Here is a 13,941-nt window from a genome sequence, read left to right on the forward strand (position 1 = left end):
GGAGCCAGTGTAATTTGTGCCAACATCAAATGGGCACTTTTCTTTTTCCTCCACTCTTGCTTTGTATACATAAGCATATATTTGTGCTCGCAGTGTTGGGCAAATCCCAGTGCCTGCTTATGGTAGAATTTTTGCTTTTTCTCCTATAACCTATCAGGGTAAAATGAAGTACAGGATCTAATCCATTGGAGCTTTTTAGTGCAGAATAAACAGACATACTTAAAAAGAAGTTATCAGTCCTTTTTAGTAGAAAGAGAAAGCAAAAGCAGTATTAAATCATGGAATCATAGAAGACATGAAGGGACCACTATAGGTCATCTAGTCCAGTCCCCTGTACTCAAGGCAGGACTAGACAACTAGACAATTCCTGACAGGTGTTTGCCTAACTTGTTCTTGAAAACCTCTAATGACGGAGATTCTACAACTTCCCTAGGCATACTTAACTACAGAGAAAAAAGTGAAAATTATGAGAGAAGCAGGATTGACAGTAAGTAATTATTGTTACTTGTGGCAAGGCCAGAGAAGTGCATTGAGAATCTAGAACTTGGGAAGTATATAGAATTACATCCCACAAACCGATATTAAGAGAATGTTACAGTTGCAAAGTCAAGCTCTCCAAATTTCGGGAATGCCAGAATTGAGGTTGCCAGCAGGGTGAGCGTTGGAAGTATGAGAGAGAGTGTCTCCCTCAGTCAGTTCCAGTGCCTGGTTCCACAGCAGCCCCTGGCAGCTGATAGGAGGAGGGGAAATTTCCGCTCAGCCCCAGGCTGGAGCATGTTCTGTGGGGATGGTGCAATCTGGTCACACAGAGGAGCTGAGGTGATGGATTAACCTGTAAGCAGAACTTTGTGGTAGGTGTTAGTGGCTCAGTAAGGGGGGGGGGGCTTTGACATTCGGTTCTGTGGAAATTTGGCAGATCATGGGAGACAGAAGAGGCAAAATGTAAGAGAAATAATAGCAAGGGCACCTGGTGGCCTGGGGCCACTGCAGTGTGATTTTTGTATCAGCGGCCGTATGTGTGTGCCTGTTTGCATGTGCAAGAGGTGTGCCAGTGGCACTGCCTGAAGGCAGGATATGTCTAGGAGCACTGTGGGGATCATGCTGAGGAACAGCTCCAATGCCTCCATTTTGTTGGTCCAGCATGTGGTCCCCCAGCATCATACTGACAGGTTTGTCTCTGTCTGTTTGTGCAGCACCTAGCACAATGGGGCCTCGATTCTGATTGGGTCCTCCTGGTGCTACTGGAATGCATATGTGTATTTATGGGAAGGGTAAGGGATTACCAAGACCAGGATTTGGCTTAGAAATGAAAAATCCCAAGGTCTCTTTTTTTCAGAGGAATCTTTTTAGTTTTGAAATTATGGCAAATGTTTGAATCAGGTCAAACAGAAATCAGACAGATGGGAATGATTTCTTACTTTGTTCCCATTTAAATCCCAAATTTCTCTTAACTGAGATCACAGAACCATTCAACACTTTATTGATTAAGCATCCCCATGGACATGAGTCCCATGGTATGAATGCACCCAAAACTGGACCCGATTCCAGCACAAAGACTTTGGGATCTCCACAGTCTGCCGTTGCCATGTGATTTCAGAGGGGAAGCTGATTCCATCCCTCAACAGCTGCTACAAGAGGTGGAGGTTGTGAATCTGCTCCCCTCCCACTCTAACTTCTATATAGCCCCAGTTTAGAAAGGGAAAATGGTACAGTCCCCTGAGATCCTGCCTGCCCAGCCCCACTACAGATATTTTTGTCACTCTTCCTTCTAACAGCTCCCTGGGGGTTACTGAAACCTCTGGTCCACTGCAGGCAAAGATAATGTCTATGGATGGGCTGAGGCAGGGAGATATTCATTTGAAAGAGCGTCCCTTCAGCATCTCTATACCCTTTTGCTCCAGTGTCTCAGAGGATCAGGATTTGGCAGCTGTTATTTAGTTGCTTTTACTAAAAGATAATCTTAGAAGAAAGGTTTCCTTTTTCTTGATTACTTACAATATCCTCCTTCTCCAGAAACCCAGTAATATAGTACATGGCTGAGTTCTCTGAGTGACTTTATCCAATAGGAAATGCCTCTAGTGGATATTAAAATCTTTCACTATTAAGTTCTAACTAATTTAAAAACAAATAGAATATACTTGAATTCTCTCTCTCACACACACACACACACACACACACGACAGCCACAGTTAACCTACAGGAGTTTTTCATTGGTGGAATTCTAAGCAGTGTATGGTAAGTGGATGCATCCCTGTGTGCATCTGATGTGGAAGTACACATAATACAAGGAATTGTTTGCAGGTGTATTGAGATTGATGTCTGGTGACTGCTGAGGGCTTTAAGCTTCAGAAGTGGAGCAGAGTAAGAAGAGGATCTGTTGAAAATAATCCAGTTGCCAAATATATATATTTTAAACCAGAAATGTTAAGTCATTGGACAGTTTTTTAACTTGTCTAACCAGTACTTGCCACAGATAACAGTATCCCGAACATTGGCTTTGTGCATGACAGGCAAATTGCACATCAGAATGAACTTTTCTTGAACTGTTTTTCTTAAGTACTATATTTGACACACTTGTCCTTTTCCTGAGTGTCAGATACACATCTTCCCTTTTGTGTTCCATTTTCTTTTCACTAAATAACACTTATATGTGAACAATACAAGAAAAATCTCAAAACCATACTGTGGACTGTCACTTCAAATGTGTGAAATCCTAAATACTGTAATATAGGAACAGTTTAACTGAGTACTTGCCCGCTGCCCTGCGTCCCATTAAGGCATGTCGGATCTATGAGCCTAGAGCCTAGATATAATCCTGAAAGAGCATAGTTCTATCCAGGATACTTGTTTTTGGAACACTCTATTATGTCTACACTGCAGTGGGGAGCAAGCTTCCCTGTCTGGGTAAACAGATAGGCCCAGGCTGTGCTTGAGCTAGTGCTCTAAACATAGCAGGGTGGACATTGTAGCACCGGCTGTGGCATGAGCTAGCCACCCGCGTATGGTGGATGGGCAGGTTTCTACGCCAGCAGGTAGCCCATGCAGCCACATTCACCTATAGCTCAGCTTCTGCTGCTGCCACTCCCTCAACTGGCTCTCAGTTTGCTCTGTTCCTTCTGCGTCACTGCCGCTCCATGGCATTGTCATTCCCCCTGCTGCTGGGAGCTCCCGCGTCGCCCCTTCCCCTGCCGTCGCCTGCCCGTCTCCCGCGTCGCCCCTTCTCCTGTCGCAACATCCGCATCACTATTTTTAGGGTGCTATCTTTAGCAGAGCTAGTGCCTGTCTGTCTGCCCAGGCTAGGAGGCTGCGGTGTAGATGTACCCTATGGGGCCTAATCTTGGAAGGTGACGAATACCTCCAGCATATTGCAGGAGGTATTCAGAACGCTTTGCGGGCTTGCCCTATCTCCCTGAAGGCCAGTATAATACACTGCATCCCTGGCACCCTTCCAGGCAGGACTGAAGGCTTTTTTTTGTTTTTCTTTCTTATGGCTGAGCTGTTTGGACAACATGCATTTTGTGGGGAGGGACTAGGATTTGCCTTTTGACCGTTCACCTATGAATGTGCAAAGGCATCCGACCATTTAGAGCATACATCAGAAAACACCATGGGCAGCATGAGTAAACTATATTGAAGACATTTTCCTGCTTGGTCTTCTGAGACGTTTCTTTCTCTCTGAGTGAGGCTCTTTGTGCTAGGCACAGCAGGAGCTAAGCCATTATTCTTCTTAGCTGACTTCAAATTATTCATTCTCTGTTCATTTTAAAGAAAACAATTCCAAGTATGGAAAATAAACTGTCACCATTTTGTGTAACAAATTTGGCAATAAAAGAAGTGACAGTTAATATAGGAGTTGACATACCATTTTCCTTTAAAGATACTGAAAGTATCAGGCATATTACAAACAATTCTAAAAACATACGTCTTCACTCTTACTTACAAAAAATGGAGTAAGTTAAAGGTTTGTTGTCAAAATACTCAAATCATATATTTCAAAAATGTCTTTGTTCTACTTTTTCTAGAACAGGACATGAAGATGCCATAGATCACAATATTCATGAACTTGATGCTGAGCATCTTTGTGTACCAAGTAGCAGTAGTTCTAATAACTAACGGGGACAGGACAAGCCATTTTTCTGTTGAGGGCACCTTGAGTCAGATATTGACATTGGCTACAACTACAACCAGTTGCAAAGTTTATGAAGAGAAATAAGGAACTCCACAGAGTGACTTGCCTTTTCGCTAGAGTATTCACATGCACATAATAACAGTGCTAAAACCACAGCTGAATTTCAAATCATGCATGTGTTTGGTTGTAGTGGCTTGCCAGTGAGAGAGGAATTAGATAGAAATTCCCAGGTCACAGGAGAAATGATAGAAAGGATATAGACAATTTTTAGCATGCACAGGGAGTTGTCTGAGTCACATCTTCCACAATCCTTTGGAAAAATGGAATGTTCAAATCAAACTATTGTAAATGCCATAAAGAAATATATTTCTACTTCTGGAAAAGCATAACATATGAACTATCTTTTATTACTTAAGGTTAGCAGTACAGTATTATGTTCGCTTTTCCATTACCTATTTCATATGTAAAATACAGCATGTGAACCTACTAAGTGCTTCAACAGGCTGTAAATAATGTATGCACTTGAAAGAGGCTGAGGCTGCTCTCATCGAAGTCAATGGGGGATTTGGCTATTGACTTCGATGTGTGTAAGATTGGGCTCACTTTAAATCTTGCTGTACCAGAAGAAATGGTTTGCCTCCGTCAGTTACATTAATATAGTGGTTCAAAGGAAGGAAAAGAACTCAGCCCAATTGTGTAGTGCTATCCTCTTGCAGGATTTTTTTTTTCTCAACCCCAGTTTATGCCCTAAAGCATAAATACTGGTAACTCTTTCAAGTGATTAACCTAAATAGTTTTCAGAGTAACAGCCGTGTTAGTCTGTATTCACAAAAAGAAAAGGAGTACTTGTGGCACCTTAGCGACTAACCAATTTATTTGAGCATGAGCTTTCGTGAGCGATGAAGTGAGCTGTAGCTCACGAAAGCTCATGCTCAAATAAATTGGTTAGTCTCTAAGGTGCCACAAGTACTCCTTTTCTTTTAACCTAAATAGTGTAACTGCCAGTGTTATTCTTGTTATATTTCTTTAACTAATTATGTGTGTATATATATAAACCATTATTTTTATCATGTTTGATGCATGTAAGTATGGAAGAAATGATTCTTTTCTCACTTTGCATCAGTTTTCATTGGACTTACTGCTGATTCCCACCAGTGCGAGAGGACAATCAGATACAGTATCTAATGCCCTTTTTGAATCTTGTTAAATTGTTCTCAGTAATATCTTGTTAAATATTCACAGTAATATCCCGTGATGGTGAATTACGAGGTGAATATACTGTGTGGGTGGGAAAGTATTTCCTTTTATCCATTTTGTGCCTTTTTGAATGAATTACCTTTAAAATGTGTTGTTTTCACCAAAATCTGAGTGAAAGCTGTAAAGGCAAAGAGACCTGTTTACAATAAGAATAACAATGAAAGAACATAATTGACAATTAAGTGGTGGGTTCTGAATGCAAAAGAGGGAAATATTTCTGGGAAAGGAACTGAGATGGAAATTACCCATACTTGATCTGAGCCCAAAGCTTATCTATCTTGGGAAGTTTAAGGAAAAATTGGTTCAGCTGTTCTGAGAAATGGGAATATGGAAGGAAACAGTTTCCCCATATGTTCTGAATGACGTCTGCAGTCCCATGTATCCCAAATGGCTGAAGCTGGAAGCCATTTTAATGCAATATTGAGTTGAACACATAAAAGTCAGAAAATTCAAACCTGTAACATTTCTACCACAGTAGGCCACATTACATATACAATAGCGGAGTATTTTGGGTGGATGTGTATATATTTTCCTTCTTACATGACTTCTCAGACATGCCTGTTTGTTACTGTACTACCACTGGAAATTCTGCCAGATTTCCTGTGCATGTCGCTACATAGACCAGCTGCCTCTTTAGCCCCATCCAAAATCCTCCAAAAAGCCACAGCAGTGTAGTGGTCAGGAGCTGCTTTAACTCTAGGCAAAGTATGCAGCAGTAAACTAGGCAGGGCAGTAGATCTCTGGGAGAAGCATTTTTTTTTAATGTTCATGGCTTTGTCTTCCCCTGGTGCTTCAAATGCTGCCCTCCCAGAGCTATCGCTGTCACTGGCACACACGCCCTTCGACGGCTCCCTGCACAGAGCTCCTCCTCTATACCATGGAGCCCTTCCTCTGTACAGAGTCTCCAGAACTCTGCCAGACAGCCCCACTCACATGTCATAGCACCCCACCCACTGTACCACACAGCTCCCCTGCCCCAAACTGGACCATACAGCCATACCTGCTTTACCATAGAGCTTGGCCTCGATACCACACAGCCATGCTCACTGAATAGCGCTCCACCCACTGTGTCACACAACTCTGCCCACTGCACATGGCTTCACCCAAAGGGGAAGCACACTGAAGTTTTGCCAATGTCAGCAGATTGTGTTGAGTGGCCACTGGTACATTCACGTTTCAGGATCATCTGTGGCTTTGGGGGAAATGAAGATGATTCCTTTTGAGGGTCCTAAGCCTCCCCACGTTTTATGGTTTGTACCCTAACCTTTTTCCCCTCTGCATCTCATCCTGGATGGGATGATCTGTTCTTTGATCTTCGGTCAGTGAATTGAAAGAAGTTGGAAAAAGAAAAATGGTTGTATCTAATACCTGTACTCTGTATTGATGTGCTTGGGCCAATTTTGTGTATTTAAGTGAGGTGCATGTTATAAAGCATGAGTCTGTAATGAGAAATAAATGGTGGTAGAAGCCAATGTACAGTAACCTTACTTGTGGAATATCTTTGTAACTGAGAACCTAGTGAGGAATGCATAATAAATTCATCCTCTGCCAGTTTTAGTTTATGTTGGCTCAATACCTGCAATTGTGCAGATATTAATGGGCAGGTTACTAAAATGGCTAACTCCAGAAGGTTTAATATCTAATGTATAACACTTAGATGGCATTTAATTATAAAGGTCTTTTATGTTCTGAAAAGAATGCTGACTTTTTTTGTGTCAGATATTCAAGAACTCTTGCCAGCCTTCTGCATCTCTGCTCTATGTCTAATAGAGGGGACTCTGAGGAAATGATGTATATTGTAATTTATCTTCAATAAAATGTCCTGTACTAAGGTAATACTCATGCACCAAATGGGAAAAATCTGGTTGCTTGTTAAAAGTCTAACTACATTATTAGAGGTCAGTGTTTTTCTAAAAATAATTATAGCAGAACTGTGAATCTAAAAGGTAAAGTTTTACTTATTTATAATCTCTTCTATGGTGCTCATCGCTGTAGTAACTTAGAACCTCATAAATACCAATCAGTTTATCCTCATGGGGAAAGAGTATTATTCCCTGTCTGTAAAATGGGGTTTTGAAGTATAGATAGATGAAATTATTTACTAAAGGTCAAACAGTTAGTGTGTGGCCGAGCTAGGAATATAAACCAGATCATCTAAGTCCCCGTTCCAGTGCCTTAGCCACAAGCCCCATCCTTCCTCTCAGTCATTATTGCTGTTGACATTGTCTGTTTTTCAGATTTCAGAGTAGCAGCCGTGTTAGTCTGTATCCGCAAAAAGAAAAGGAGGACTTGTGGCACCTTAGAGACTAACCAATTTATTTGAGCATAAGCTTTCATGAGCTACAGCTCACTTCACATCATGCATTGAGCTGTAGCTCACAAAAGCTTATACTCAAATAAATTTGTTAGTCTTTAAGGTGCCACAAGTCCTCCTTTTCTTTCTATTTTTCAGAGTAATTCACAGATTTTCCACGCAGGCACACTCAGCTTTCTCACAAGTTTATGTGGAATATTTTCCTTTAGGAAACTTTGTTTTAGACTTTACATTTAGGTACTGAATATACTGAGATAAAGCAGATGGCTAGTGACAGAGAAGGTGTTGCGGGAGGTTGGTTGGTCAGAACAAACAGAAAATCTAGATAGCTTGTATGCGCTCAGTGAATGTGAGAAAAGTCAATCCTCTTTGTCCTGCCACCCTCCCTGTGACAAATAAGTCAAATTCCTCAGCTTGCAATGTGTGCCTGCACAATACTTACAACATACTCCATGCTCACTTATTTTAGAGTTGACACTTGGCAAAATATTTATAAAAAGGTGAACCTCCCCCCCGTCGGTGTTTTTATTCTGTCAGTGCTTGCATTTCTTCACATTCGCAAGCAATATTAGTGTCCTCTAACCAGCAAAAACTTGGAAAGGCAAAGCCAGAGAATTTGTGTCAGGATCCCACTTATGAAGTAGAATTCAGGGCAATAGTTTGGCTGGGACAAAGTGTAAAAGCAGAAGACTCACTCTCCCTTTTGTGTTTTCAAAGTTTGATGCAAACCACATTGAAGTCAAAAGAGAGATTCACTTTGACGGCAATGGGCTTTGGATTGGGTCCCCAACGTGAAACTTCTTTACAATGTGCTAGTCTTTTGTTAATTGATTTGTGAATTTTAAATGGAACATAATGGATTTTTAGAGAATATATTGAATACTTTGTGATCATGTTGAGTTCTATTTTTATGTTATTATTTTACTAGAAATATGCCTGTGAATACATGATGAACTACTCCATAGTACACTGCAGTCAAACTGCTGCTTGGTTTTCTATGTACTATTCATATGAGTACAGCTCGTGCTATGAGCTGTTAGGTACTTTACTTTCTCCTCACTAGTACAATAAAATAAAGTAACACAAAGCTCCAGTAGGGCTTGCCTTGTTAACGGTTCTGATGTGATTCTCACTGTTCCCAAAAATATAAAGGTTTTATAAGATTTAAAATATTCCCAATGGAAACCATGAACATTTATTGGAGAAGAATAAAACTTTTTGTCCGGAAATGTCTGTTATGAAATTGCTTGTTTGACAGGCATGATTAAGCCACACTATTTTGTAACCTTATTTTTTAATCATAGCCTAATTTAGGTCTCTTAGTGGGTATATCAAAGCTTGCAGCAAAACCCAGAATTATTTTTGAAGATTTTTGCTTTGTAAGAAATATAAATTCAGTATTCCTTGCAGCTGTATCTTTAATATATTTAAACATGTGAAAATCTATTTTTTCCTTTTTTTTAAACTTAGATAAAAAAATAAAAATATAATACTATAATTTATAGAAATTAAATTGCACAGTGCACATTATTATTTACAAATGTGTCTAGTACTGGTAACTGTCAGAGACAGGACAGTGGTCCATTTGCTTGATCTATTATAGTCTTATGTGCATTACATTTAAAATCGGACAAAGTAATTTTGCTTTTATTTTTATAATACTAGTTCTTAAATGCAACTTGCAGACAACAGTGATCGAGGGTAATGCTATGTATAAATTATATTTAAATGGTATTGACCATCCTAAAATGTAACTTTTCCCACTTAATAAAAGCTTCATTCAAAATATAATTGAGAAATGTTTCTTGAAGTATAAAGATTTAGGTGCATTGATTCTTTCCCATATGCTATATTTAGAATTTTGATTTGGGCTGTATAATGAGTTAGATTTTGGCATGTGAAACAAATTTTAGTCGAGGCTCATCATTTTCCTATATAGACGGGATAACACGATTCTTATTTTTGAATATTTACCCGATGGAGCTAGACACTGAAGCAGAGAGAGCTGGTGTGATTAAACTAAGCTAGATTTATTACTGTGGGTTTTTTTAATGGCACATTTTCTATAAAATTGAGGGAGTAAATGCCTCAGCCCTTTAGCTAACAATAGAAGATGTAGCATTTTGCATAGTTTCTACATATTTCTGGATAATTATGTAAGTAGAAGCAGTGGAAGAAACATAAACAAGATCATTCTGAAAAATGCATTAGAATAATTGTGTTATTATCTGTTGTGGTTGTGCTCTTCTGACCACATTGTGTTCTTGCATTATTACACTCTGTGTATATCTCGATGTAAGTAAAACTACTGTTTAAAATGTATTTAACAAAAATAATATGAACAAAGAAACTGTGGGTAAGCACCATGTTCCAGTTATCTGGCCTGTGGGCCTGATCCTATTGACCATACTTGCATGATCGGTCCCATTGCCTTTATTGGGACTGCTAGCATGAGTGAGAGTATCAGCATTAGGCAGAGATTTTCAAGAAGCTTAAGAGAATTAGATGCCCAAAATAAACTGAAATTCAGTGAGAGGCTCCTAACTCCCTTGAAAATCCCAGCATGAATGACTAAAAATACTGTTCTGAGAGGCAAATCTGTCGCTGTCAATCAGAAAACTTCATTTGAATGTGTAGAAAAAAAATCCATTGTTCCAGGTAAAGAACTCAATTTGCGGGATGGTAGAAATGAATATCAAAGACTATTGTTGACATCACATCTCATTTTGCTTTTTCTTTGTAGGTTACATATTTGGGTAAGGTGTCCACAACAGGGATGCAATTTTTATCAGGCTGCACAGAAAAACCTGTCATTGAATTATGGAAGAAGCACACACTAGCCAGGGAGGACGTCTTCCCAGCCAATGCCCTTCTGGAAATCCGACCCTTCCAAGTCTGGCTTCATCACCTGGACCTCAAAGGCGAAGCCACAGTCCACATGGATACCTTTCAGGTGGCACGTATTGCCTACTGCACTGCCGACCACAATGTCAGCCCAAACATCTTTGCTTGGGTTTACAGGGAGATCAACGATGACTTGTCCTATCAGATGGACTGCCATGCTGTAGAGTGTGAGAGCAAGCTGGAGGCCAAGAAGCTGGCTCATGCCATGATGGAGGCCTTTAAGAAGACTTTCCACAGCATGAAGAGTGATGGCCGGATCCACAGGAATAGCTCATCTGAGGAAGTGTCTCATGAATTCGAATCTGATGATGGCTGACTGAACTCATTGATAGTACAGCAAAGGCAGAAATTGCCTAGGGAATAGGAGCTGATAGATGAATAAGCAACAACTGATATCTGGAATTAAAAGACGGCCAAATACTTGGCTGACCAGCTTTTTAAATCAAAAGAGCAAATCAATACCTAAAGATATGCATCATTAAAGTAATTATGTTACATTGAAATCTGCTGCTGTTGTAAATGTGAGAAAAAGCTTTTTCTTTTTTTTTTCTTTTTTTTTTCTATATCACTTCCCCAACCCGTGCACCATCAACTCTTTATAGCCTGGTATAGTTCAGGTGTACAATCTGAAGTTGATTCAGTCCAGTTTGCCTTATGAAACTCATCAAGCAATTTTAATAGTAGATTCTCTGGGATTCACAGCTGGGATCTGATGCTGCTATGCAGCAGCAAGTGGAAAAGGGAGCCCTTTGGTTCAGAAAAACAAATCCCTTTCCATGTCATATTGCAAAATCATTTGACCTTACCTAGGCTGAAACAGCCATTCATAGGCATTTTGACACATGGCCTGACATTCTGCAGTTTATTCACATTTCACAGATTTTTAAAAAGATGCTTATATTTACACATTATATCATATGCTATCCTTTATTTTATTCATTTTGTCTATTTTCTTAATGTACCTGCAGCCACTCGTCTCCCACCAAGCAGCATTAATTACAATTTCCAGGATACCAAAAAGGGAAAAAAACCCCATGATGGCTGGTAATACAGTGAGCCAGCTCCATTATTTCTGCTGAGAGTTGAGTGACATGTTGCTAAGACCCGTGGTCTTTCACCAGTTGAACTGGGACTTATGATCCACCTCAGGTCTGAAGTGATATGAACATCGTAGGCTTAACTCCACAGTAGTCTCCATTACCAACCTAGCGTATATAATTTGATGTAGCTGGTACTGCTGGGTCACAAAAGCCAGGGGTGTGTTACCATAAATAGCAAAAATGTCTCTGACAATGAAAAGGCACTGGTCCTTTTGGAGTCAGGTTTGAAATGATTGAGAAGTTCACATTAAGATATCCTGCACTTTTCCTGGTCCATGGACAAAAAGGTTCATAACTTTTGTAAAGGCAGAAAAAAAATCATATAAAAACAAAACCTTTGGTTCACTAAATGTTTTTAAGGCCAAGAGCAGACGAATAGTTTGCAGGTAATGCTGCTCCTTGTTCGTAATCATGGTAATGGTAGGGGCACTAGGGCACCTTACAGAAGCCTTAAAAGAAAGCTATGTGTCTGTGTTTTGTGTGTGTATATATACATTGTGTGAGAGAGCATATGTATGCCTGTGCGTATGGCCAATGTTAAAGCATGAGATTGAGCATGGAGACATGTTGATAGGGACCCACAGCTCTTGAAAATATGCTTGTTGCTTTCCAATGTATGTAAACTATTCTCTAGCATAAATACATTCATACTTTAATAAAAAATATGTTTGAGTTAAAGCTATGATAGTTTTAGGCTCTGTTTCCAATGCAAACTCTCTGTTTTTGCTTAAAGTACCTTGGTCATCCACTGATGACCGATGCTTTTACAAACACCAATTGAACTGATTAAAAATTGTTATAGGCTTATTTATATATACACCCACCCCAACAGTTAATAGGATTAAAATATTAATTTATTTACATTTAAAACATTACATTAGTTTCCAAAAGGGGTAATGGGAATTTTTATGATTTCCTGTTGGGCTGAATTATTACTATCTAAGATCAGCTTTTAACTTTTATTTTAAGGTCTGTAGACACCAGTTCATACTTTCTGCTTTCCAGTAGCTGGCAGAGATTTTTCTCCAGGCAATGAGTCTAACTTAAGAGCCCTATTGACCAGAAACGGTACCTTGCCTCCACTACCATGGAACAGTTCGGGTCTGGCATAAGCATCCAGTATGAAGAACAAAGAAGCTCAGCAAGTTCCTCGAATACTTTGGTATTGTATCTTTGAGTGCCTGCTGCAGAGAAATGATCCAGAGTACAGAACTCTGAGTCTGGAGAGCCTAAATTTAATTCTCAAAGTAGAGATTTCCTTTTCCTCACTATGGTTAGTAAGAAGTTGGGTTACTCTACAGTCTTTATCTTTGCTTTAAAAAATAAATCTGAACTCTGTTAGGCAGGTATGTCTCTTTATGGTCAAAGGCAACCTTTCTTCAACTTTGGGTCAAATTCTGCTCACTTCCTCAGAGTTATAGCCTGCATTTAGCTATTTTGGGACATTTGGCAGCCAAAATTGCTGTCATTCAACTTCTCAGATCCATTTTCTGGTCCTTTTATAGTAATCCCAGGTGTCTCTTTGACAAGGTTCAATGGGTTCTCCTGATTTCACCACTAGTGATTATATATCTTACATGTGTGTTGGCAGGAGACAGGTCCAAAAAGCCAGAGCTTGCAATTTTATAAGGCTATTTAAAGAAATGCATCTTGATTAAGCATTACAAAATCCTGATTAAGCATTAAAAAAGTTGCCAAGCCATGGAGCCAGATTTTTACTAAATGGAGCCCCGATGAATGTGTGATGGCTTTTTGTCTTTTATATCTTGCATCATTCTCATAATGTATTGGAAGAAGGTTGCCAAAGCTAAAAACAGAACTATAAATAATAACTGATATAATTAAATATTTGTATACCCAGAAGGTAGGACTAGAGAACATTGCTGTGGGCTCTGTTGTTCCATATAATATCGAGTTTCTGAATTTTCTGGCACTCGTTTGTTTGTGTCAAAGTTTAACATCAATTGTTGTATGTAATAGACTGTTATGGTCCTAAAGGTGCTCGTTGGGCCATATGGCAATAAAAATTGACATGCAAATAAAGGGCAGTAAATAACCCTTAGTATTTATTGATCAATCAGTGGTATGTGCCACTGTTGAGGTGTGCACTCTGATCATCTGTATTGTGTTGTAAAATATTCCCAAATTACCTGTATTAAGTGATTTCAAAAGGAACATAAAGAAACTAGTGGACCTGGTCCCATTATAGACACAACATTTACCTTTTAATCTACATA

At 39.5% G+C, this 13,941-nt stretch overlaps 1 protein-coding gene across 1 annotated transcript in view; it reads left to right on the plus strand.

The window, feature by feature from the left end:
• Window positions 1–12,374, plus strand: part of PID1 (phosphotyrosine interaction domain containing 1) — a 158,076-nt gene extending 145,702 nt beyond the window's left edge. Inside the window, exon 3 of the mRNA XM_077826479.1 lies at window positions 10,444–12,374. Coding sequence (XP_077682605.1) covers window positions 10,444–10,920 — 477 coding nt within the window. The 3' untranslated portion in view covers window positions 10,921–12,374. The remainder of the gene's footprint in view (window positions 1–10,443) is intronic.
• The last annotated feature ends 1,567 nt before the right edge of the window (window positions 12,375–13,941 follow it).

The sequence above is a fragment of the Eretmochelys imbricata genome, chromosome 9 (assembly GCF_965152235.1).
Source record: "Eretmochelys imbricata isolate rEreImb1 chromosome 9, rEreImb1.hap1, whole genome shotgun sequence".
NCBI classification, from domain to species: domain Eukaryota; kingdom Metazoa; phylum Chordata; order Testudines; family Cheloniidae; genus Eretmochelys; species Eretmochelys imbricata.